General features: G+C 41.7%; 2 protein-coding genes across 5 annotated transcripts; one reads left to right on the forward strand and one right to left on the reverse strand.

The window, feature by feature from the left end:
• LOC118413480 (X-ray repair cross-complementing protein 5-like) lies at positions 1-12219 on the forward strand. 2 transcript variants are annotated; one of them, XM_035816903.1, is made up of 21 exons: positions 1-141; positions 764-861; positions 1223-1330; positions 1553-1627; positions 1864-1911; positions 2218-2272; positions 2803-2899; positions 3479-3557; positions 3769-3879; positions 4206-4285; positions 4515-4598; positions 5125-5221; positions 5965-6079; positions 6661-6749; positions 7821-7949; positions 8457-8568; positions 8801-8884; positions 9567-9644; positions 10301-10407; positions 10951-11019; positions 11254-12219. In XM_035816903.1, the coding sequence occupies exons 2-21, from the start codon at positions 784-786 to the stop codon at positions 11371-11373; spliced, it is 1815 nt and encodes a 604-aa protein (XP_035672796.1). In that variant the 5' UTR covers positions 1-141; positions 764-783; the 3' UTR covers positions 11374-12219. The 2 variants fall into 2 exon arrangements, with proteins under 2 accessions (XP_035672796.1, XP_035672798.1); XM_035816905.1 differs by having other exon boundaries at positions 7-141; positions 768-861.
• On the reverse strand, positions 12215-27534 carry LOC118413478 (sodium/hydrogen exchanger 10-like). Of its 3 annotated transcripts, XM_035816901.1 has the most exons (24): positions 27210-27534; positions 26817-27049; positions 26275-26440; positions 25647-25760; positions 25134-25300; positions 24514-24608; positions 24095-24238; positions 23050-23321; positions 22433-22614; positions 21731-21841; positions 21116-21256; positions 20552-20710; positions 19862-20035; positions 19409-19501; positions 18943-19131; positions 18191-18392; positions 17519-17667; positions 17129-17254; positions 16633-16731; positions 16082-16249; positions 14782-14916; positions 14200-14436; positions 13458-13739; positions 12215-12916 (listed from the first exon to the last, which is right to left on the reverse strand). In XM_035816901.1, exons 1-24 carry the CDS (start codon positions 27382-27384, stop codon positions 12899-12901), a joined length of 3831 nt encoding a protein of 1276 aa, XP_035672794.1. In that variant the 5' UTR covers positions 27385-27534; the 3' UTR covers positions 12215-12898. The 3 variants fall into 3 exon arrangements, with proteins under 3 accessions (XP_035672794.1, XP_035672792.1, XP_035672793.1); XM_035816899.1 differs by having other exon boundaries at positions 12215-13739; XM_035816900.1 differs by lacking the exon at positions 21731-21841 and having other exon boundaries at positions 12215-13739.
• Between the last annotated feature and the right edge of the window lie 49 nt (positions 27535-27583).

Raw genomic sequence — 27583 nt, forward strand, 5'->3', positions numbered from 1 at the left:
CGTCACTTCCGGTATAAACACATTTGGCGCGGGTCTTGCCTGGGCATGACTTCCATCGAAACCTGGTCGATCCGCTGATCTATCTCCCGCGCAATCTTCCTTCTGTATCTAAGAATCTGTGTGAGCTGTTATAACATAAAGGTAAGCACAGACTGTCAGGAAAACGGTATGTAAAACTTAGATATCGGCGGTATATCGAGCTGCCAGTGCCTTTTGTGTGAGATAAAGGGAGGGAGGGGGGCGTAGCTCATGATCAGGTAGTGTCACACCACCAAAAAGATTTGGATCTGCGAAGCAAATCCTACAGAGTGTGCCATCATAACAAATGGGCAGCTAGAGGACATCAAGACGTTTTGATAAATGTTTATTTTTACAGTTAAGATTTACCTGAAATATGAAAATTGACATTTTCAAATTGCGAAAATGTGAATTAAAACGATAGTTTTGCAAAAGACAAAACATTTACACTAGCGAAACTACTTTGTCAGCGGTAATTCCATTGCATGCCAACTTCATAGTTTCCACTTGTCATGAAATATAAACCACCTCCTATTTTAAGGTATTAAATTTAATATACCCCGGGGTATTAAAATATGGGGGTGCTTGAAGAGGTTGGAAATTACTTACAGAAATAGTAAGAATTCACTATTTATGATCATGAAAATGTTGTGTATCAAGCTTTGATGATGATGATGAAGATTATAATCATGATTAAGCTCTGGGGATCATAACTGTTTTTGAATTTTTCCTTCATATTTCAAAGACAGTATAGTACTATAAACCATGGCAGCCGCCCCGCAGTGGTCGTACGAGCGAGCCTGGGGAGATGAGGAAGAGGATGGGGAACAGGAGGAAGCACAGGTACCATCATTCTATCACGGTAGCCATGTGGTTAGTGGCCCTGCCTCTGAACTTAGAAGCCGTGAGTTTGATTCCGGCTGTTTTGCTCACCCGACATGCATGCTACTGGAAAGGGTTGCTGTCCCTATGACGGGAGGTTAAGCCACTGTCAAATGTTCATTGTGACTGTCAAAAAGAGCTTGGAATTTCCCGGGTACATAGTAGATACCTGTAGATAGTGTCAGAGGATCTTCTCCCCAGTGTAAGGGGGTCTAATGTGTCCAATTTCTTATCATTTTTAGAACAGCTTGTCTAGATACATGCTTGGCTAAAATCGTGCTTGTTGAGTAACGTCCCATCCCCCTCCCCACCCCTCCTGCAGCCGCGGTGGTCCAGTCTGAGAGACAGCCTGATCTTCCTGATCGACTGCTCAGCCTCCATGTTTCAAGAGGAGGGAGAGGAGGACTCCGCCTTCCACAAGTGTGTCAAGGTATAAACTGAAATACATTTTCTCATCTTTTCATTGGCCAGCTTATCGAGCTTAAGGTACTGTAAATGCATTTAAGTTTGCAGGGATTGAATTTCGCGGTAGCGGGAAAAAGGACTGTTTGTGGTGGTTGTAGGTTTGCAGCAGCACCATGACCTGTAGTCTTTTAAAGCTGGCCCAGTTTAACTGTCTATTGAAAGTTACTGAATTTTGTGCCAATCCCAGTGTGTTCACAGTGCTATGAGGAACAAGATCATCTCCAATGACAGGGACCTGGTTGGAGTGGTCTTCTTTGCTACAGTGAGTACATTCTGCAATCAAACTTTTGTGTTTTTTCTTTTGTTTGTTTACCACATGAAGTATATACCCAGTTCTAATTATGTTGAATAAGTTTGATAACTAAAGATGTACATGTCTATCAAGCTTTAACTATATAAGTCAAAAGACAAGCTCACAGAAAAATTAGATCTATGAAATTCTTATGTAGAACTGTTACTATAGTGAACTCTTACACTTCTCATCTGTACTTTTTGCAGAACAAACACAAAAACCCGAGTGACTTCAAGCATGTCTACATATTCCAGGTTTGGCATCATTAGATATTATTACCAGATAATATTACTGCAGCTTTGTACCCAACTGTTGGTACATATTGCGTTGTGTTTATAAATGTCTGAGAAACTTCTCTTTGTACAGCCAGCCAAGATTGGCCAACTGATGATGTTAAGAAAGCACAATGGCTAGTCTTGGTCTGTATGCAACTACCCTGTAGTAATGCTCCAAAAAGGTTCAACAGGTATTTGATGTACACTAAATATATCTACTACATTAAGGGTTCCTGTATAAGGATTCCCATTCTTGGTGATTTTTACTATCATCAAACTCCTCAGGACCTGGATGTTCCCGGAGCTCAGATGATTCTGGAGCTGGAAGAGATTTTTGAAGGTAAAAAGATTCATTACTAAATATGTGCTGAATATCTTTCGCTTTTCCAAATATGTGATCAATTTATTCTGCAATAATCTATATTTGTGCATCATACAGTACTATAGAGTGCTGTATCACTTGTTGCTTAATGTCATGAATGAAGTGAAATACATCCAGACTTAGTCATCAGCATTTGCTGTTAATCACATTTTATGTAAAACATAATGTTAGAAAAAGGTGTAGAAAGTCTTCTTTTTTCCACTCTGTATTGATCATAATCTGCTGTGAAGACTGCCCTTCACAAAAGCTGAGGCCATTCAGTGATATGAAAATCTAAGAAATAGAATGATAAATTTGTATTACTAAATGGTTGTTGTTTTCTTTTTTACAGTCTATTACTAGAAGTACTGTTTTACACAATGTACATAACACAAACCATGAAATGCTGGAGAAGAAAGCATTGTGTTTCACACCCTGAATTATTATAGTTTGTTACAGTTGTTGCTCATAATTGTTGATAGCTCATTTGTTCATGTTGGATATGATAGAGGATGGGGTGGAGAGGTTTGAGGAGGAGTTTGGACACAGCACAGATTTCTCCATGAGTGAGGTGCTGTGGAACTGCTCCAACATGTTCTCTACCTGGTTAGTCTAACTTTTTATTGGTATAGTCCTCATATCCGTGAACAGTTTCATCAGGTTGGTACGTCCTCACAGTTCTTATAATGTCAGTTAAGTATCCAGGAACAATAGAGTTAGGCAACTTTAACGACTTTTTTTATTGGAATTGGATTGGAACAAGAACAAGACAATGGGCTCACTAGGCAGCTACATGTAACTAGCTGATATTATGACGACATCAGCACAAAATGTAAATACATGTACAATCAGATAATAAAAACAGTAAGTAGCATTAGATAGGTGAAATAAATAAGTTACACACTTTAAAAACAGTGGCAGTTGGAACATATATTAGAAGCTAATAGTTTACAACTGGATGAAAACAGTGGCACAGCTGGAATTATATCTTTTAGTACGTCACATACTCTTCAATTGCACCCCAAAATTTTCTATTGATGACAAGGTCATGGTTTGGTAAACCCTCAGGAGCAGGAGAGAAAGACGTTGCTGTATGACATTTTCAGACAAGATTATATTGCTGATAGATTAGGACATTGGATGATTGGCTTTTGCAAACTTTTTTTGCAATTTTTGTTGACTCAGCACACAGAAGCTTGGGCACAAGAGGCTCCTCCTCTTCACAAACAACGATGATCCTCATGCCGGCAACATCAACCTGCAGGTACAGATATACTACTTTATCTGCCTTTTAATTTTTGTATTGTATACTGCTCAATTACTACTGCTCAAACCATTTAGTTCCTTTTCCTGGAGAATAGAAAATCATTGCTTTCAGAGATCTTAAAGGTGTGTTCGAATTTGTATTGCACAAGATTTCTTATTTTCTAGACTAGTGTTTACATGTATACAATTTATGCTTGTTTACATTTCAGCGTCAAGCCAAGACCAAAGCCAAGGACTTGGAAGGACTTGGAATCAACACTGAGCTTCTTCACATGAACAAGCCTGGAGGAGAACCCTTCGATATCACCAAGTTTTACCAGGTAACACTGTAGGACTCACATGACACCGACTGACATTACCTCATAGTGTGTTTTGTAATACTTACTTAATGCATAAATGTTACTTGATAAGGTCTCTTCATCATTTTGAGTGTCCTGCATCAAGGGGTTTGTGCCTCTTGCGTACCATCCTCCACCATTCCAGGTGGCCATCTTTAAAATTTCTGCATCACACAGCTTCTGATTGCTGTTTCCTGTGATCATCCTAGCATCCAAGGGCAATGTTGATCCATGTTTTATCATTTTAAAAAATCATCTAATTTTGTAGGCAATCCACATTTTTGTCTGCCATTTTTCTCCACCCTTAGGACATCATTGTGATCCCAGAAGATGAGGATGTCACATGTCTCCCTGATCCCGCTGCCAAGTTTGAAGAGCTCCTGGAAAGGCAAGTGAACAGTGTCTAATAATAATATATGCTTTTGTTTTGTCTGCAGTGTATTGTGCAACCTAAGTTTTGATCTATTGTCGATACCATTTCAGCTGGTGCTCTTGTATTTCTGCATAAAAATTATCAGGTAAAGCACACGTAATCCTGTCATGACAGGAAACAACAGATGGTGATAAAACCGGATAGTGAGTGAGTGTTACTGATGTTATCAAACTTTTTTGTGTAGGGTTCGTTACAAGGAACACAAGAAGAGGACCCTAGCCAGAGTTCCACTCAGTCTGGGAGAGGGGCTGGAGTTTGGAGTGGGCATGTATGTATCCGTGGGTTCCTACTGCATAAATGAAGAGATAGAATATATTTAGCTCTAAGCCTCCTATATGTGGCTGATAGTCGATATTGTATGTAGCAAGGTTGTTTTAAAGGCTTGACTGAGAATTTAAAAAATGCTATTGGAAGAAACTCTCAGAAACAAACTAATTATATTGGTATGAAGGAAAGTGTAAAATCCCCCAAACCCTTCTGTTAACAAGGACAGAAGTTTGAATGAAAGCTCATCTGTGTTGGTAGAATTATAGCTTTGTTCTTACACAAAAGAAACACTCACCACAAATTTTCAGTTGATCTTGCAGACCAGTATGTAGTGGTACCACAGCTCTCAGGCTTTCAGGTACAATGTACAGTGGTTTACTTATTCATTTATTTATTTTTGTATTCTTTTACCAGGGTAAGCGCCCATCAGTGGCTAGCACTGCTTTTCAGGGAGGCCTTGGGTACACATACAAATAACACATACGTAATGAACAAAAGTGGATCAGTTCTTTGTTACTATTGTACAGATATACCCAGGTCCGAGAAACGTACAAGGGGAGGAAAGTCAAGCTGGATGCCAGAACCAATCAAGAGGTCCGAACCATCACCAAGACGGTGGACTCTGTGAGTAGCTTTAGAATTACAGTACTGATTACGTAACATCTAGCGGATAAATATGACGCAACACAGCAGTAGTGCAGTGATAGCAATAACGCAATGCAGCAATAACGATGACGATAAGGCAATGCAATAACGCATTTGTATTGTATGATGATCATCTCTGCTGTGGCTGGTTGTTTTAATGAGGATATCAGAGATGGAATTAGGGCGGATTGACATTTTCTTTATCTAACATGTATCCTTGGTACCAATGATTATTTTACACATGTCCAGTGTGTGTCCTTTGTGCCAGCAATACATTCATTTACTATTATCAGATATTCTCCTTTTGGGGCATAATAACATTTGTTTCTTTGATGATCTGTATACATACATGTAGGAGACAGAAAAGTTCCTGATGCCCAGTGATATGATACACAAGTCAAAGTCCTGTGTATATGCCCTACATGTTAACTGTATAGCTGTATAATTGTACTATCTAATACAGCCATCCATGCCCTTTTAGATAGATATTCTCCTTTTTTGTGCACCTTTTCTCACCAATGTCTATTCTCTGATGTTCTGTAGGAGACCTGGAAGTTCCTGATGCCCAGTGATATAATACACAAGTCCTGTGTATGCCCTACATGTAAATTCTATAGCCAGATAACGTATTACAATATGTATGTTAAAGTATGTCCTATCAGATAGATATTATTTTTTCTACATCATTTCTCACCCATGTTTATTTCTGTACTGATCTGTAGGAGACCGGAAAGTTCCTAATGCCCAGTGATATAAAGAAGGTGCAGACGTGGGGAGGGCGTGACATTGCTTTTGAGAATGACGAGATTGTGGAGATGAAGGTGTTTGACAAGCCAGGTGGGACCTTCAAGTTTTTCCTGCAGTGTCATATTGTATTCTGACTGCAGAATATTGTGTCTTTGCTGCCACTGATTTGTATATCTATCAGGTTTATGCTTATGGTTATATGTATTATGTCATGTACGTCGATGAATTTTCAGCCACAGCCGATCTAAAGTTACTCACACTGCACTGCCTTGATAATGGTTTGGACCTCATGCCTCTTTATTAGTTCTGGCATCCAGCTTGACTTTTCTCCCATTGTACATTTTGCAAAATATAATTCCCTTTATGGCCTGGTGTGAATATACTTCTTTGTGGATGTCAAAAAGGAGTTGCTCACAAGTTATGTGTGATTTTAGCTAAATTTTAGTTCTAGGTGGTAGGTGTGTGAAGACGATTTGAATTTAAGTCTTCCAGCTGCTTATGAACTGCAAAATACCAGCTGCAGTAAATCTTAATTGTTGCAGAGTGTGCTAGTCTTAGACTTAGATTTAGTGCTAACTTAGCAGATATTTGTGCTGTACTACTATGTAAAGAAAAATGTATTTCTATGTCTAATATGTACTGACTTGTGACGTCTATGCCTTATGATCTAGGTCTGGTGCTGATGGGGTTCAAACCCCGCACCAGTCTGAAGCCGTACTTCCACATCAGGCCTGCACAGTTCCTGTTCCCTGACGAGTCGGTAAGGGATTCATATATATAACTTTATTGCACAACAATCATTATGGTACAAGGTACAGAGTATGGCATCTAGTACATAACTACAGGTCTATGGCTTAACTTGTCTTAAGGCCTATCTAACTAGTAATACAGGCGTGTGTACATGTACATGTAGTTTACAATCATAGGAGGTTTTTACAATCATTGGAGGAATTTGTAACTCTAAATATTCATCGTCGACTGACTGACTAAACATTCTTTAATATATTTTCCTATGTCCGCCATGTGGGGGTTGTCACATGTCATTATGTATTAAATTCATGTGAAGTGAATAGTAAGCCAAAGCAGGTCCACCTAGAAACATAATGCTTGGGACAAAGATTAATGCTATTTTGATAACAGGTTGTGTAATACAGCTGTGCCATGGCTTGCATTGCAACCAGGCACACCGGGCCAATCCTACTTTTCATGATAAGCACATGTATGCGAGGCTCAGGATGATAATGGACTAGAAACATACCGTCTAAAATCTTAATAAATAAGCTAAGATAATTCTCTAAGAAGCTACCCTGGGAAAACGCAGACTCCTTCGAGACGCGCAAGGCCTAGTTTACCGATCCCCACCAAACACGCACACGGAACACCCGCCGGCCCCACAAACCAGCTGGCCTCAACTATCGATTTGCCTTGTCGGGGGCCGGAGTAAGTGGGGCCAGCTGGTAGTGGGGCGGGTGCATAGTTGCGGGAGGGCATGCGTTAGGCAGGGGATCGGTAACTCTTCTTTGCGTAGCTTCTTCGAGCTGGTTTCCCAGGGTACTAAGAAGCAGTCAAACTTAACACCTACCATACACATCTAATATTCTGCTCTAAATGTGTACTTTGTCCAAAGTGCTTATAACAGGCCATCCTGGACAATATTGTTAGTATAAATCATGGTTTGGTGAGTCAAACCGTGCAGGCATTAAAGTCAGCATCTTAACCAGCAAACACTTTATCCCACCTTGAATGGTATACATTGTACATGTACAAACCTTTACTGTGATATGCTCCTTCTCACCAAAGTGTTTCACTCACCTTTGACCTCCGACCCCAGGTCATATCGGGCAGCACACGGCTGTTCTCGGCGCTGCTTCAGCGCTGCTTGGCGCGGGACGTGGTCCCCATCTGCAGGTACATCCCGCGGAAAAACTCGCCTCCGAAATTTGTTGCCTTGCTTCCACAGGTGAGTACTGAACTGTTTGTAAGATTTGGCCATACTGTCAGGTATTTCTCGATTTTGTGTTATCTTTAGGTTTGTCTTATTGTGATCATAATCTGACATAGCTTGATTTTTTTCCAATACTTAAATTGACTAAAAATACCATGTTGAAATGAATGATAAGTCATGTAGTCATTTCAAAAACTTGCTTAATAAGAAAGAAGTATGACTTCAATGCAAGTTAAGCTTATCTTAAGATATTGAGAACTAAAATTCTTTTCCATACCGGGGTATGTGGAAATGCATGCTGCACAAGGAGACAAGCATATATACTTCTACTGTCAGTCAGTATATACAGACTATGACATGTACTCAGTAATGTACAATGCAAAAATGCTATTCAGTCAGCCAACACATAAAAAGAGAAGTGAAAACAAGCATATATACTAATAGTATTGTGTCATCGAGAACAGCAGAATTTGTTTTGTTTGTTGCTCGACTGACTTTTATTTGAAATTGTTTGTGTTGCAGAAGGAAGAATTTGATGATAACAACATGCAGTCCACCCCAGCTGGCTTCCACGTCGTCTTCCTGCCATTTGCTGACGACCTGCGGAAGCTTAACTTTGAAGATACACCTAGAGGTGAGCCAGTGGATGTGGAGGTTCCAGGTTCAAATCTTGCCCTGCATGGTTGTCAGAATTTCTTAACTCAGCCATGCCATGCCAGATACGTTGTCTGGCCATTGCCTCTTCCATGACCGCAATGAAAAGCAGGCCAATTTGAGCTTTCATGAATAAACAAACTTAAGGTTCAAACAAACAAACAAATGATCCAGATCCAGATGTGAAACCATTTTTCCTCAATGTTTTCCAGCTAAGCAGGACCAGGTAGACAAGGCTAAAGAGATCATCAACAAGCTCAAGTTCAAGTATGATCCAATGAGCTTTGAAAACCCAGGTATGTTTTACACTTCAGTTGTTGCAATTGCTGTAATTATACTTATGTCTTGTGGTACATATGTAACTTATATATATTTAGGCATATATGAGGCCATAAACTAATTCCTTCTCTTCTCTTATGACTTTAATTACCAATTAGGTACATGCATTGTGGGTGCTAGTTAAAGCCTAGATACAAAGGAGATGGCTTCATTAATGATGGGAAAGGGGAGACGCAATATTTCTATCAATAATCAAAGACTTTTTCAACTATTTCAAATGCCCAAATGTAGACTTGATGCCTTTCTCCTTTAGTTTTACTTGAAGTCTTATCTCTCTTTCTTGAAATTAATGCAAATCTGCCACAAGTCTATTCTTATCATAAGTTTGAGCTTACTTTAATGTTATCTCTAATGCGTGTGAATTAAGTTTCATCAGGTGTATGACTAAATGGTGAATGACTGTGTACAACAAAGTTCTTATTCACAGCCACATCTTTTTCAAGAGCTGACATTTCAATGATGACCATATGCATCGTCATGTTCTGGAGAGTCTTTTTTGCCCTGAAGAAGGTGACAGATGGTCATGGAAATGTCGGCTCCTAAAAACACGTTCTTGTTGTCATTATCATTGTGAAGCTCTATCATACAGTAGACATGTACTTTGTTATGCTGCTTCTAATCAGTGTTTGTATGTGTCAGTGATCCAGCAGCACTACAGGAACCTGGAGGCACTGGCCCTGGACAGAGATGCACCAGAAGAGGTGTACGACTTCACACGTGAGTCTCTCACAGAATTAGCATGTCCTGCTTAATGAGTTACTGTCGTTGTTGTTTTTTTTTTTTCAAATTTAAGTTTCCATTGATAGTAGTAGTAGTAGTAGTAGTAGTAGTGGTACTGGTACTACTACTAGCTAAGTAGTAATAGTAGCACTAGTACATGTAGTAGTACTAGTGGTAGTACTAGTAGTACTAGTATCCAGTATTTGATTATACTCTGCTGGGATCCCTGACACAGTGGTAGGCAGCAGTGCACAGAGAACACACAGTGTATTCCATATCATCCAGCCTGACAGAAGCAGGGCTATGTCATGCCCACCCTAGAAAAGAAACATTTTATTTAAATGAGAATTTCTGCAGAGGCTTAGCAAATTCATTGTCTTCAGTTCAAACAAAAAATTGTAATAACATCAATCCCAAGTCCTTTATTCATTATTCAAATTCATGACAGCGGCACACGGGACAAACGCTAAGCGTACGGGTGTTCTAGTTATTCTTTATTGGAAGCCCATGTCATAACAGTAAGTTATCACCTCAAGTTATCACCTGGGCTAGAGCACCCATTTTGATTGTTATCGTGGAGCAGGTATGACATTAAGTTCAGTACAGTACAGTGTGTACAAAATTGATACTACATGTACCTTATTCCCCAACAGAACCAGACAAGGAGAGGATTGACCGTCGAGCAGGCCCGCTGATCGACGAGTTTAAGGACATCGTGTTCCCTGACGGCTACACACCGGGGGCCAAACCCAAGAGAAAGGTACAGTTTTTCCTAGTTAACTACATGTGCTATTTAGTGACAGTCATTTAGTAAAAAGTTAAAGCTAGGGCAGCGCCCATCTTTATTTTTGTAGCCCTGGGCCACCCAACTTTGTGCTATCACTACAGCAAGGGGCTAGTCCACTGGTACAACATTGTATATAGTGGTCTGTGTTTAGGTTTGATTGCACCAGTGATTGTTATGACCCATGACAAATACAAAATCTTGCACGTGTAGCAGGAGTCTGTCCAGATCTGATTACTTCTTGTTAATTAGTCCTGCATGAGCTTCTCCTGTTTTTGTGTTTGTCAATAATGGTATAAGTTGTTTTTGTTGTAATACACCAATTGTGCATGCAGAAATGATAGCAAACACGATCTTGTTTCCTACGTAAAACAGCAAGGCAATGAAATTTTATGCTACAGTTTATGTGTGACCCACATGTTCCTAATGCACTTGTTGTGCTTGTGTTAATACAATTTGTTAATACCATTGTTATGCAGTTTCTAAAACAGTTTGTGCATTTCTTTCTTTGTGGAACAGACTGCCGCAGCTACAGCAGCAGAGCAGGTCACAGAGGCAGATATCAAGAGAATGGCGCAGGCTGGAACAGTGAGTCGTCTCTGTTACTCGTATGTAGAAGTGGTAGTAGTACTTACTGAAGTAGTAGTAGTTTTGTAGTAGTAGCAGTAGTAGTTGGCACAGTGAGTCGTCTTTGTTATGTAGTAGTAGTAGTAGAGTAACCAGACGGTTGCCTGACCTAAGGTTTGACTGTAATATACATGTAACGTTACTTAGTTTTAAAACCTATTGTCCTTTCCTAAAAGCGTCAGTTTTTCCTTCCAGCTTGGAAAGTTGACAGTTCCTGTGCTGAAGGAGTTCTGTAAGCAGTCAGGGGTCAAGGTTACCGGCAACAAGAAACAGGACGTCATCGATGCCATCACAGAACACTTTCAAATAGAGTAGCCGTACACGCATATTATTTACATCTGTACTTATTATCGATTATGTACGGTCAAAACTGTCCAAGAAGGCGACTCCGAGGACCGAAAAAATCTGGTGATTTATTTTAACTATAGACAGGATTCTTAATGCTTGTGCCAATGGGAAAAATTATCGTTGGGAACCAGCAAAAAAGCATTCACATTGGTTATTTGGTCCTTTTATAGAGGTGGTCACTTGTACAGGTTTGACAGTATTGTTGAAGAATATGATGGCTGTCATACATATACAATGTATTCTTGAGCACTTTGTAAGAAATGAGAACTTTTCACTACCATTTACCAGAATTAGATAGTGGAAAAATCACTGACGAAAATTAAGTACAGAAAGGTTGTGAAATGTGCCATCTGATGGTATCAAGCAAAGGGATAGACTTTAAGTTATCTTGAACAGCATTAACAGATTACACCTATTAGCACATAGAAGGGACCATACTGCTGAGAACAGAGTGGTGCAATGTTCAGTTGGATAAGACATGAACGTACCATTATTTGTTTATGAGCAACTGTGTCTGTATTCCAGGGTCAGAACCATGTTAAGATATCTTGTGAACATTGATTCCATTTGAATGCATCAGTGGGGAAAAAACAGATGAACTTGATGTGAGGTGTTTCGTGATCCTTTGTAGTTGTGCATTTTTAGTTTTGATACTTGGCAACTGTAACATGTACTCAGTAAAACTGAAAAGATTGTAAACCTATTTGTTTCAGGATTAGACAGAGTTTGTACTTGTAAAATGTCGTCACTGGCTAAAGGTCACCAGCACATCTTTTGTGCAACTGTCCTGTCAATAAACATTCCAGTCTTGCAGTTTGTGATTCCATTTATTGGGAGTTGGTTTTTCGAATGCACCATTATGTACATGTACATGTAAGTAGGCTAGTATCAGGCAAAATAACATCATAATCAAAGCATACACAACATGTAATGTTGGTACTATACTTGACAGAGGTTGTATATTTTTCATTTACACAACATCCTCATCATGACTGTGACATAGATACATGTATGCTTCCAAGCTGCAGAGTAACAGTTACTGTACAAGTGTTTAGCATGCAAGATGATGTTTGTGAAGAATAATTCATTTTATAGAGATTCAAATTCTATGACTACATTCCATTGGTGTTTCTATCAACAGGCTACATATGATGAGTCAAATTGATGTTTTGGTAGCTTCTAAAAACTGATAGAAACATCTAATCTGGTGTATTTCTAGTCCACATTTGTGTTAAATAGCCTACAAAGAAAAGGAAACCTGAGAGGAAGTCATATTTATGCACAAACCTGAGAGAAGCCTGGACGGAATTCCAGCCTCCTGGTTTTAATTTTGGTGCAAAGAAAAGACAAAATTTGAGAGTTTAAAATTTGGATTTCTGCTTCCTCTTAGCTTTCCTTTACATCTAGTAATAATAAATGGTACAGAGAAATTGCAAAGAGAGAAGTTGGGTGCACCAAGGTTTAGCCAGGACACTGGATTCCGCAGGTCCTCTCAAAGAGTGAGCTCCGCCTGTGAGGACGCAGGTCAGAAACGTTAGGGAAATGTCGGCTTTTCGGTAACAGAAGCACTTTGTGTATGCTTGGAACCCAAAGGTAGGTTCCACTAGCTCATATAGCTACATTAGGTGAATTACATTACGCAAATGGCATAGTAGGAAACAAAGCAAGTGATTATAAACATAGTTTATCACTTTTGGTCTTGCCGAATATTTAGCGAGTAACACATGAAAAGAGTCTTTACGCTGAGGTCGATTGGATCGTGCAATTTCACCTCTAGTATTCGGCAAGTGTGGCACCCAACACACTTGTCATAAATTCCCCGGCAGTTTTATTCTTGTAGTCAAAAGCTTTCTACAATGCCTTAAAAGTTCGTTTACTTTTGCTACTTGGCAACATGACTGTTAGAATTGGAATTTGTTCCCTTCCCATGCTTTCTCACTGCCAAAGTCGGCAGACTGCACACTCCAGGCACCCTCCCTACTGACGACTTGGTTCGGTAAAACAACAGGTTTTAAACTTCCACTAGCACTAGTAGTACTAGTATTACTCACGGGGTCGGTGATTGGCTGTAAGTCGGTCCTGCGGCGGGTTGTGCCGTCTGACGCTGTCTCCAGGGACGGTAAAGCGATGGAGACAGACTTAGCCTTCCCAGACTTAGGACGCCTGAAAATGCTAGAACTGCTTTTCTTGGCCAAAAGGTTGTGGCTGCTGCGTCGCTGGGCCGCATGTTGGAGACACAGAGACGTAGTAGAAGGCCCAATGCCGCCGTAGAGTGAGTTGCGACGTTTTGTGTCCTCCTCTATGATAACTTCCTTGTTAGGGACAACCAGTAACTGGGTAGAACAGGGAGAAAGAAAATCGCTAAATAAAAAACATTCTGTCCATCAATAGGTTTGAAGTAGACGGTAGTAAAGTTACATCATCATGGATATTCTCGTTACCACGAAATCATTGCCAAACCAGTACTCAAACAGCAGGATCGATCAGGTCTTTGTTTATTATGAGCAAAACTTGCATGCAATTTTTGTAGCGCCATTTTTGAAGGAAAACTCTGATATCCCAGGAAATTCCTGTTTCGCCTGCACTCCCCCCTAGTACTTGCCACATACCTTTTTTCGAGGTAAAAACTAAAAACGTACAAGTCAATCAACTCTAGCAGTTGCTAATATCACCATCACCACTGGAAAATCACTCTTAAAACTAACAATGTGAAAACATTTTTTTAGTACAATAACGAAGAACAATAGGGCATTCGGCGGTCCGACTTAAAGAGAAGGTGCCCCCTATAGCTACCTGTGGTGGGAGCACGCCTTCCTCCATGCTGTCCGTGCTGAAGGTGAGTTTGTGGATGGTGCGCGGGATGATGCAGGGGGCCACAAACTCCTCCGCTGTGTGCGGGCTCAAGGCATGGCCCTGCACCAGGATGACGTCATCCATGGTTTGGTCGATCTCGAAGGAGCGCCGGTCGACCAGGTTGGTGGGCATGTAACCTGTCTCGAGGCGCAGGCGCACTTTGTCGTGCGTCCAACCCTTACCAGGGGAAAGGATAAATCGTTGTTTGAGTGGTCAGCATTCTCCAGAGATACGAGGTTGCCTCCAGAAACAGTACATGATTTTTGTACATGTATTCGTATATTATAACAGCTTTATCATAATAAAATTGTGGAAACATTAATGTACTAGCAAAAGTAGTCAACCAGTAACATGTACACCATGCTTTCAAAGCGCTTGACAAGCCACGAACAGCCAAAACATCAATTATTACTGAATAAAGATATATCATTACTGATTTTGCGGACACTCAATTTTTTAGCATTTGGATACCCATCTACATAAGACTATTAAAAGAAACACCGTTGATGACCAGTGCATTACCTGGTAGGCCAGAGTCTTGAGTAGCAGGGGAGTGGAGATACGGATGGCGACCACGCGCCAGATCCGCTCCTTCAGGAAGTTAACGGAGAAGAGGTCAAACGCCATGTCCATGTCCTCCGCACTGATGTAGTATGTCTGTGAGCAGAGAGAACGTGTGCAACTTAACTGAATGCGTCTATAAGTAATTAGTCCAGTGGCGTACCGAGAATTCACTTCGTGTTGTAATAAGAGTATACGAGGGGCGTGCAATAAGTAATGATCCTGACCCACTTCCAGTTGTCTGATCTAAATGAAATTTTGTATGTGTAATAATTCATATCTCTATGGGTTATGTTGCAAAAGACAGCTCTGAACTAATTGTGGTTTCTGATTTACTGGTGTTTGAACTTAGTCAGGTGCGAAATGGACCAGGTGTGAAATGGAACCAGTTGAGTGTCGCGCAGTGATCCGGTTTTTGAATTTGAAAGGACGCACACCAAAGAAGACTTTTGATGAAATAAATGAAACTTATGGTGATGATGCCCCATCATATGACCTTGTAAAACGCTGGCATCCTGAATTCAAACGTGGCTGGAAGTCTGTGGAAACAGCTCCCAGACCTGGTCGTCCCTCTTGTGCCATTGATGAGGCATCAGTTGGAGGACCAACCTGGGGTGTCCTACAAAATCGGTGTCCAGAGCTGCATCAAACGATGGGAGAAATGCATAACTCTGGGTGATTCCTATGAAGAGAAAGACTAATAACTGTGCCAAGTTTCATTAATCTCCTGCTATGGGAAATGGGTCAGGACCATTACTAATTGCACGCCCCTCGTATATGTACATGTTCAGCGTACTGTAGATATGCCTATTAATTCTTGTCAAAAGTTGTACAATGCCTAATCCAGTCTTAGGCTTGATATACTAAGAATTGTACCCTTTTGCACTGATATGTAAGTCCGGTGAAAGATAAAAGAAATTGCAGGGATTCGAAGTCTCCCTAGCTACTGTTTGAAGCCATCACAGAACCAAGATATTTAAAATCTTGTCCTCCTTTTGATAGGTTCGGCATAAACCTGAAGCAACTGGCCCTGTCAGCGTTGTAGCATATATAGAAGCACTTATGTAGTCAGTTCTAAGTACACAAATGACAATTTCTACCTCGGCAGATACGACATCACTATGCTATTAGTCCAGTTCATTGGCGTACTTAGCTGGCGTTCACTGTGCTATTGTCACCATCACTATGCTATGACAACTGATTCAGCAAAGGCAAAAGTGGAAGGTAAATCCATTTAAATAGCTATTTCCGACCAACCGACCTGAATAGACGTCTCACACGACACGCTGGTTGATCGCGGCTGCTTGTTGAGGATGCCCATCTCCCCGATGATGTTTCCCGACGTCAGGTAGTCCTCGTACACCTCCAGGTCATCGTCCATGCTGTGCTGCGTCTCGTAGTCCGTGTACTTCACTCCCGCACCGCGCAGCTGCAACACAACCGCAAGGGGGAAACAGAGCAGGTTTCATAGAATGTAAATAAATATTTCACGTGTTACCGAATTGTTGTAGATGATGATTGATCAATAATATAAATGGTCTTTAATACCATGTTCTTGCCCAGATAGGCTAAACGAAGCATTTATACTATCACATCAAGAATTTGTAGTTAAAATTCTGAAAAATCAGACACTTACCTCAATTGGTCACTATAACCATCGTTACAAAACAGGTAAACACATTTAGTGATGTTGCCGCTAAATCTATCGTGTACATTATCTCAGTATCCGGCTGGTCCTTCTGAATCTGGGTCTTAAGAACTGTCCAGTAAAACTATAAAAGGGTTCAACTTGATGTGTAAAGATGATCTCACCTTAACCATACCCGAGACGATGAGGAAGAGACCTTGAGGCAGTTCACTTTGTTTGCAAAGAGTTGAACCGAAGTCGTGGAACAGCAGCTTTGCCCGGGCCTAGGAGAAGGTGCGGCATTTACAAAAACATTAACCGAGATTCCTCTACAACCTTGATGTCTTTAGAATGTTACATCTGATGGACACAATTTGTTGCTGATACACTTTCGCTTCATAGAATGTGAATTCAGGTAAACACGACTGTAAACTCCTATACGTATAAGTTGAAACTACATATACCAAATTCTATTTATCTAATCACCGTTTAACTTAAAAGCCTCTAGATTAACCTTAAATTTGTACTTTTATCCGATGACCTCGTTGTACTTCTGAATGCTTTGTCATTCTATAATATTGATCGTAATTCATTGTCGTCAAAGTCGTCTATCTATCTATTTATCTTTATAGTGAGGGTCAATAACTCCAATTCTATCCCATGGATCGTGGACCTATATACCTTCATGAACTCCGTGAGTTCGGTGTTTCCTTCCAGCCAGGAGATGTGCCGCAGGAGCTGCTCCGGGTTGGGCGGAGGGATGGAGGGCGGTGCCCGCGCTAGCTGCTTCATCTTGATCTCGACAACCTGAAATCATCCATTCTTTACCAAAATGCACTAAGATTGGTCTGTCTTTCGTTAAGGAATAATCTTTTGTTTCTGCCTTTGAATCTTTCATTATCTATCATGCTGAAGACAGTTGCTATATACAAGTACATAGGGATATCTATACAAATGCAATGACCATGCCCAAGACAATCTATTTGTCAAAAACATGTCACAAGCTGTTTCAAACGCACTAAACATTTCTGAGATACAGTGTAGCTATGAATGAAGAGGTGTAGGACCTACCATCTCCAGTTTCTTCGCCTCCGTCTCGTCCAGAAGGCCCCCACCCTGCATCTCCCTGATGGTGTCCCGGGAGTGGTTCAGGACGGCGCGGATGGACTGGCGGGTCTTCACGGACACGGCAATGCCGGGGTGGTCGCGCTGCAGCAGACCTGGTAGTAGAGGACACAGGGTATCTATGTTTAGCCTCATTCACCGGCCTCTCTGGGGGCATTGGCGGAAGTTCTTGGTAGAAGGGGGCAGTGGATTTTTAGGTCGATTCGCGGTTTTTAAATGAGAATACGCCTGGAAGGAAATCTAAAATATGCCGCGAAAGCAAAAATGCCGGAAAGGAATATATGCCGGGAAGCTTGTACTCGCCCCAGCAGGGCCGGTGAAGATGGCTAATTTATGTCCGTGACCGTGTTTTTTGTGTGTGTGTAAGCATTCTGGCCTGACATACTTACCTTTCCCTTGTTTTATCAGGAAGTATACTGGCATGTTTCAACAGCAAGGATCACTCAGAACCATCACATTTTCCTGTATTCTTGGAACAGCACATTTTTTGGATTCATTGTTCATAGAAAGCACTGTCTTTTGAGAAGCCCAGTATTAGGCACTAAGTGAAGTTGTATCCTCGGGGGCGCTTGTAAACTTTTTTTGTAATAAAGTCTATCTCAAATTTTCTGGACTAACCTAGCTCACGAATGACAGCTCTCCGGCTGATGTCAGACTTCTGTCGCAGGTCACGTGCTATGGACCTGTTGTCGATAATGGTCGGGATCAGCTTCATGACCTCCTCCTCACCAACCACGAACCCTTTGCCCACGTCATACCCAAAGCTCAGCTGCTTGTTGATGAGGTTGTCGATGACGTTGATCATCCGGGGAATCGCTGCCTGTAAGTGAGGAGGATCGTATCCTTATAGTTCTTACGCAATATAGAAGTTCTTACGCAATATGGAAGTTCTTACGCAATATGGAAGTTCTTACGCAATATGGAAGTTCTTACGCAATATTGATAAGCACTTTGTCTTTCCTGCTAACTGACTTTGTTTGGGTCGTACGTTTGTCATGATCAGAGTAAGAATAACAACAGAGATGATCGCATTATTGAGCATTCTACATATCGAAGTTCATAGGCAATTAAAAGCATTGAGGACTCTTCTTAGTGTTGTTCCAGAGGAGTAAATAGTTTCCTTAGCAACAGTTGAAACACGCCAGTAAATTTCAGGGGTCAGAAAATGAACACCCCTGTCACCCACCCCTTTGACTTCTTTGAGACAGGTATTACGCAAGCTATGCTGTTAGTTTGTCGACATTCCCAAAGAGCCCTAGAACCAGAAACTGATTTTATATAGGATGGACTACGTTTTGTCATTTCCTATGTCTCCTTTGAGAATCTACTTCTAAACTTCTAAGTGTCTGTGACGTAATAGTTTGACCAACCTTAGACAGTCTGAGCATCCTCATAGCTCTGAGGAGACGGAATATCTTGGCGATGCGGAAGATGGCGGGGTTGAAGTCCACGTTCCCGAAGATGTTGTCCAGAACAATGTCGATGATAGACACCGCGATGATGAACAGGTCGAACTGGTTCCAGTGAGAGAAGAAGTAGTGCTTCCGCAGAGCTATGATCTGGAGGAGACGTTTGACGGAAATATGAAATATGTTCATCAGCAGTTTACCGCAATCCTGGGGTTAATTCTTCTATTGTCATCGTTATTTCCCCCAAAGACGAATAAAGCCGCAGGTCTTTTTGAAGGCTTGTGTGAGAGAGGCTACAAAATTTCTGACCAAAAACCGTACATTTGAAAATGGCAGATCCCTGGTTTTCGCTCATGGTGGAAGGCAACGAGGGGCGACGTTTTTAAAAGCGTATTCACTCTATTCAAAGTGAAGAAGCGTTACGCACCTTTAACACAGCCTCCAAGATGTAGATGACGAAGAAGACGTAGTTGGTAATTCTTAAGTAGAATTGGTACTCTGGAAACTGCGGATCTGATTCCTGTGGAAGATTGTGTCATTTCTTAAACCAACGACAGCAGGCTTAATATAGTAAAACTGACGCAAACAAACTAAACCGAACTATTTCCTCATTTCTTCTCAAACTCGACGATATCAGCGGTGTCTATATACTATACAGTTAGTGGATGTAGCACGACATTGTTATTATCATCACGAATACTGATGCAATATGACATAGTTTGTTCAATAGTTTGACTACAATTGAATATACGTTTCCATGCTGTATGAGTCCTTTCTTACTTAAGTTTATCAAGCTAATGTTGATACAGACAGCTTCTAACTGGCATTGATAATTTACACGTTTTAAGAGTTATATCATAGCAAGAGTGATGTTTGATACCTCTATGGTGAACTCAATGATGATGGGGATGAGGTTGAGGATGATGAGGACGTTGATGGACCATTCAAACGCAGGGTGACCGACGATGATGAAGACAGTTCGCAGAAACTTATGTTCCGGCATGGGCAGCTGGTCCTTCTGCTTGTCTGTCACCAAATCTTCTAGTTTATTTCTCTGTGGATGGATTGAAGATGCCCCAGAGGTAACTTCATCTTAAACGCTTAGCCTACAACTTGAGCCCACAAAAATACATATCAACCTGTTAATATCATAACCTTTAAAATCCTGTCTGATGCTCGAGGTAAAGGGTCAATATTTCTAGCATGTAATATGGATCAATTGTCACTTCCATCTTTATGCAGCAGACGACATGAACTCTGTACAAAGTTTCCCTACTTCCTTGCTGAGTTTCTTGACCTTCTCAAAATGGCTGCACCACAATTCCAATAAAGAACTGCTAGGTATAAGAAGAGCACACTACCTTTAGCAAATATTGTAAGGTTTTTAATGCTTAGATTATGTATATTTAGTGCTGTTTATTCTTAAATTATAAAGCTTACTGCAATTCAGCCGAAGTGAGCTACCCCTGTATGTATTTGTATGTCGCTCAATGACGTAGTAAACCATACATCTATTCCTTCTCCTAGACCTACATGTACCAACATACACCGCCTGCACCGTTAGACTCACCAGCCTTGGCAGCAGGCCCTTGATTTTCCAGTGCTTCTTTATTTCTTCGATGTCCACAAACTCGCCCACGCTGTCCGCGGCTGACTCCGTGGCCTGGACCAACACGCGGACTGCCTCCCGGTTCAGCATGCCGTGCTCAAACTGCTTCCAGTAGCTTACCTGGAGTACAGCAGCAATCATCGTGAAGCTGGCTATCATTGTCAATGTATGTATCACTAAGCAGCGTAACCGTCTGACTCTTTTTCTGATAAAAATAGGTTATAAGTGCAATAACGAATCGATTAAACCCTTGTCAGTTTTTAATTAGTTATCACTGGTGTATGTTTCTACGAACCCGTGACTTACTGTAACATAGCAGAATCCTCCAAAGAAATTCGCAGTAATTGCAACTGCCTCTGACTTTCGCTCACACGTTTCTCTACCAGTAGCCAATTAGAGCTTAGGTTAGCTGTTAAGGTTAATACGAGCATTTGAAAATATTACCTTTCTAGTTGTTTACAGTATTATGTACTTTCCTGTTCAAAGAAACAAACAAACAATCTGTAAAACATAAACATTACCAACCTTCTGAGCCTTGAGTGTACGCAGTCTCGCCTCCTCCGCCATGTCCTGATACTCCCTCGGTGACGGCTCGTTCGGCACCATGGACTTACAGTCCTGGCACTGACTCATCCTTTGGAACGGGACAAACTCCTCCGCGTTCACCTGAGTGTGTAGACATCAGTCTGGTGTGTAAATCTTCAAGAACTGGCTAGTACTGCCATGATATGAGAGTTTGTCGCAGACAAAACCTTCCAACTGATCTTCGGAAGCTAAAAATCGGCCATCAACTCTTGAAAAATGGAATTAGAAATGCTCAGTGTACTCCATGAGCAATACAATGACATGGTTGTACCTACAACAAGAACGTAATTGAGACGTTTCCTGACAAGTTTTTTGGGGCAAAACTATCGAATGCTTACTGAATGAATTTCGCACACTGACCGCGGCCATTTGATCAAATGCGATCAACTTTTATAAAATGTCATTGCTTTACTCTTAGCCTCCGACTTATTTGACCACATTGATGTCCCATTTTGACGGTTTGATGTTAATAAAGAAGAAATGACTTCCCGCTACAAACTGATATATGCTTTTGCTTTGCGAGCAGATGAATTGTGCAAGACAATTGGATAGTACCTGACAATGTCTTATTCTAGCAAAGCACAGCGAAACTTGGTACTGTAGCTGCCACAGGCAAGTGTCAATAGCAGCTGCGCATTTTGTTGGGAGCGGTTGTTCCAGTATATCCTGAAACACAGGCACAGACCCATTGTTCACTCTTCGAGCAGAAATGACATCAACATTTGTCGCCCCGTCTTTCTGTCTTGATATGTAACAAATCTTGATGTCACCTATCTAGAAAAGTTTCAAATGAGTCCATGCCTACGTTTCAAGGAGTCTGTGGGTTTACGAGATATAAGAAGACACCACGACTATTGACACCATGCCTAGTATGAGTATTGCCTTAACAACTACCGAATAACCAATTTTTTCCAACCGGTGGTTTCATCAAGATTTGCTCCATTTCTTTGACAGGCCAACAAGTTTTACATGTATCTCAAGATTATGGAACAAAGGTCATTAGCACTCATCGCGTTATGAATTGCACATGATGGTGAAAAATTTGTGGCCTCGATTCAATCACAAGGGTATTTTTACGAGTTGTCTTGGATAATAGATGTGTGGATATATATACCATCCATTCATTTAAAGTTGACTGTTAACTGGGCTGATTTATGGGCTCCAACACGTCTAAAATGTGTTATACATTCAGCTTTCATATCCATGTTTATTGTGAAAAATATAGGTATCGAAATCAACAGCAATGAAATTACGTACTTCTTCGTCCTTGGTCTTGTAAGGATCCTGAATCTCACAAGCCTTTTCCACCAGGGTCCACTCGGCGTCGGCCAGGAAGCGGTCCCCCTTCAGCACCTGGAAGGACCTGTTCTGGGCGTCCTTCACCCGCCGGACGGCGCTGTACATCGTCATGCGCTTCGGTGCCGAGATGTCGCTCATGCCTGCACAAAAAAAGTTGTTGTGTCATTGCAAAACACAATCTGATTGTCTATGCCATTCGGGTACGGCGTTTGGAAGACACGTCGGGATTCTGTGACACATGTAAGTTTTGATAGATTTGTGGTCAGATCAAGCTTCTTTGATTAGTTGAGGTACCAAGCGACTGCAATTTTCTGCGATGACATATTGCTTGACTAATTTCTTAACGTCGATGAAGGATCTGAGTAATGTGGTGAATCAGTAACTAGAGCATAGGATAGTGCATGCCATCTGAAGTTTCTAACCGTCTACAAAATTTATCCAGCTGCCCGTGTAAAAATGTTATTGTGTAAAATGACTTTTTTCATGCCGTAAAATATCAAGTAAAGTGTTACACTTACATCCGGATACAATCATTACGCCGGCTCTGTAAGACGCGTTTTAGGTTCAGAACTCACCCAGTAACCTCAGCAGCGCCTTGATGGTGGTGGCGTTGATGAACAGGGTCAGGAACACGATGCCGGCGATGTGGATGAGGATTTTGTTGGCCACCTGCATCTTCCAGTCTTCAGAGCTTCCCTTCGTCATCTCCTGCTGCATGACGAGCAGCGCCATGGCCAGCCCCACGGCCCCCCGCAGCCCGGACCAGGCCGTCACCACGCCGTACCGCCACGACAGGCCGTAACCCACCCGCGACGTGGCCGGCGACAGGATGATTATAACTATCAGTCTGGCAGGGAGGCAACAAATACAAGCATCAGAATCAGCTGTGTTGTACAACTCTTTATGTCATACGTGGGCCGCGATAACGTTCGATACAGGTGTTCTGGGCCGTGTGATAAAAAGCCGTATCACACAGGCTTCGAAGTTTTATCACACAGGCTTCCATCGAATATTTCGAAGAGTCAAAAATTCGAATACCTGATTTTTATTTTGGAACATTGCTGTAGTGACAGTGTTTGTTCGAGGGCACAAAATTTTCTCAACTTCTGGCGCATTTCGCGTGTTTTCTCAGGTGGGCATGACATAGATAAAATACAACACGGTGTATTTCGCATCACCCTCGGTCCCAGCCCTCCCGCGGGTCGGATCACTCTCCGGCCTTTGGGCCATCCAATCCGCGGTCGGGCTGGTACCTGGGCTGATACGGAATACACCGTGTTGTATTCTATATTTACTGACAAAATGTGATTCATTTTGTCTCACTGCTTTGAAATTGAAAGTTTGTATTCTATCTAATTTGAATCCAACACAAATACACCTTGAGGTTAAAGATAGACAATAGGCCGTATCTGTACAGTAACTATTCGTACATATTTAGAAATTATACATGACTCTTCCGTTGCGTTTGAAGGAGCATTTAAACTGTCAGAGGATGTTACAATTTCGACGTACATATAAAATGTCTTCTATGACGCAAACAGTTTGTTGGTCTCCTCAAAGATGACTTCGACAGAGTACATGTACAGGTAAAAAAAAACAGCCAGCAGTATAGCCCTGTACCTGATGACGTTAATGCCGAAGTACAGAGTGATGATGTAGAACCAGTCGCCCCCTTCTATCATGTGGATGGACTTCTCCATGATCATCACCCCAACCAGGATGAAGATGACAGTGTTCGCCAGGTACGCCATCATCTCCCAAAACCTGAACGGGCAGCAGAACAACACAATTTGCTCCAAATTTATTACCAACACAATGGAAGTAAGAGAGGACAATTTCTCAATATAATTATTCACCTGCTATAACTGACATCCCTGCGGATGATTTCAAGACTATTGATCCCAATACTGTGATTACATTTATTAAAGAACTTGAAAAATTCAGCCTTCTTGAGTTTTGATGCCTATGTAATGTACTGACTGTAATGTAAAGTTTTGCGATGAATGTAAAGTTTTGCGATCGAAAATTTGATAGATTACCTGTGTAGAAAAGACTCTACCTCCGGGCTGATACTGGTTCTCTCCATGGTCAGTCCCAGGATAACAACTGCTAGTACACCTGACACACCTAACACCTGCACAGGTGAACACACATGCAGGTTGTACACGGTCATAAGGCACACCCTAGTAATTTCTATAGTACAACTTTTGATGTACTGGTGTATTGCTAGTCTCATAGACTGACTGACTAATTCTATGTGTAGTTACGTGGTCATCTGTTAGTGCCCAATCGAAAATCTACCATCATAACATTGGTACTTGTACTTGGATAGCATGGCGGGCCACACAGCAAAGGGTTTTTATGGGCCGACGTACTCTTCAAGTTCATTCAGCGAGTATGTGCAGAGACAGCTGTGTGTCACTTAATATAATAGGTTCAGACGCAGTTTCCAATCAGCATTGTATTAGAAATTACTTATCGGAAACAAAGATACCATTACTGTTAAAGATTGATAACGTACTTCAAATGCCATACAGGTTTGAAATCATGCCATTTGTAATCAACTAACTAGTAACACAATATATTTAATGAGTGCGGTGATGCAAACCCAGCTATTGGTGTATAGATATTGTGTGTATCAACATTTATTTCCACCAACCTCTGCTACGTAGAACGTGATGTACGTTGACGCCAGAGTGATGGTGATTTCTGTCAGCGCGTCGTTGAAGATGTTAGCCAGCCAGAAGGACGTCAACTTGGACATGACGAAACCAAACGCTGGTCCACCGAGCATGACTTTGACAATGAAAATGACAAAGTCCGCAGCTGGGGGGTGAAAATTTAAAAAAAAGGTTTGGACCACATTATTAACATTCATTACGAACATACAAAACAATTGAACGGTTGTCTTATTTTTTCAATGTTACTTTTATCCCATATCGGTTGCTTTTAAAAGCAGGGTGCTAGGAATATCAAGTCGACGGACGGTGATTTCAAACTACAATATGTTGAAAAAAAAAGTTGTAATTTGAAACCTTTGTCCGTCAACTTGATATCAATGAATTGTTTTTAAAAGCAATGGATATAGATTACCCCTCAGAAAAAGGTTAAACTAGCGTTACCTCGTTCGTCCATGTTCAAATATCTGCCACCATATCAATCATGTACTAACCTGCCCACTCCACTCCTGTCGCCAGGTTGAGAAACATGGTGAAGATGACGATACCGCAGCCGTCGTTCAACAGAGACTCGCCCTCTATCACTGTACCCAGCTGCTTAGACGCGCCTGCAATATAGACAGATTCGAATAAGCGAAATAAAGGATAGATCAAGGAGGTTACAGGGAAATATTCACCTTAATAAAGGTTCTATGGACTATCCGAGGTCCATCGTTATGCAAATATTCAACATCTAAATAGGCGAAACTGAAATAGAAAGCAAAAAATATTGGAAATCGATCACAGCTACAACATGCGAGAGAGCTGTACCTGTACCTAGACCTAGTTCCTTCAACAGTGTCACCATAGCTACATGCCTACAACAAGCGGGGTGCTGCAAATGATTACTCCTTCAAAAGTCTTACTACAACTACAACTTGCCGGCGGGAGGGTTGTACCAGCCCAGTTCCTTCAACAGTGTCACCACAGATACAACAAAGAGGAGAGCTGTGACTACCTAGTCCCTTCAAAAGTGTCACAACCGCTACAGCAAACGAGAGAGCTGCAAGAGCTGTACCCACTAAGTGTCTAGCTTCAACCTTGCCACCCCAGCTACAACAAGCAGGAGAAGGCTGTACCAACCTAGTTCCTTCAACAGCGCCACCACAGCTACGGGGTCCGTGGCGCTACAGATGGACCCGAACATCATTCCCACGTACCAGTTCCAGCCGTAGTTAAACGTGTACATGGACAGGATTCCCGTCAGGAGCGAGGCTAACAGTAGCCCCGGCAGGGCCATGATTAGGATCTGGGAACAGGGTGACAGCCATGTTAAGTAAGCACTGTAAATGCATAACTTTTTGCGGTGGTTTTAATTTCGCGGTTTTCGCGCTGCCAATTCACCGCGAAATTAAACCCCCCTGCGAACATTTTTCCATGGAAATAAGAGACGACAGTGCATAATAGGTGCTACCGCGAACTTAAAACCACCGCGAACAGTCCTTTTTCCCGCTACCGCGAAATTAAAATTCCCGCGAACTTAAATGCATTTACTGACAGTATTAGATGATATGATATCATGACAGAGATTGAGATTTGATAGAATTTCCGATTCTACCTCTAAACCCTCTTGTGTGTCTTTGTGTCTATTGCCATCATAAGCAGACATGAACCCAACAACTGACCTGATATATTGACTTCCAGAACATGTGCGTGTCCATGGCGAAGGCGGACTCGAAGATGAGCACGGGCAGGAAGACATGGAAGAGCAAGTGCGGGTTCATGTGGACGATGGCGGTGTAGTGTGCGAAGTCGGGCGAGCGGGCGGACGCCAGGCCCAGCAGGATCCCCAGCACCAGCAGAACTACCGTGTACGGCAAGTCTCCGGGCACGATCTTCAACAGGGTGCGGACCAGTGCTGGCAGGAATAGAGTAGAGTTTGGTATAGTGCACCTTTCTCACGAAAACGTAGGTCTAGTTTCTTTCTCATTTGACAAAATTCATCATTGACACAAAGCTATTAAGCAGACACGTTTATCAGCCTGCAGACTAGAACAGGACTTAATTTCTCTACTTACCTCCTAATGCGAAAGAAGCGAATAGAAAGAGTATGATGTATGGTTGCTCATGATGTCCACTGTGAGCATGAATATCACCATCCCCGTGGCCGCCGCCGCCGCCGTGAGAGTCTGTGCCGTTGGTGGAGTTGCTGGCGTTCCCGGCACCCAGCGCTTCCAATAAAGGGAACTCCATTCTTATCTCCTTGTTAAATACCCAAATTCCTATCGTATGCTAACACGCATTTTGCCTTACCAAAGAACGGGTAAAGCAACAACAATGACAGACATTTTGGATAGCGGTTTGAACGCGAAGAGAACATCTGTTCCATAGAGCGGCGCAGTTGGTTCGATGTTCCAAAATGCCTTGTGACGTCACTACCGGACGTGACGTT

The sequence above is a fragment of the Branchiostoma floridae genome, chromosome 4 (assembly GCF_000003815.2).
Source record: "Branchiostoma floridae strain S238N-H82 chromosome 4, Bfl_VNyyK, whole genome shotgun sequence".
Taxonomy (NCBI): Eukaryota; Metazoa; Chordata; class Leptocardii; order Amphioxiformes; family Branchiostomatidae; genus Branchiostoma; species Branchiostoma floridae.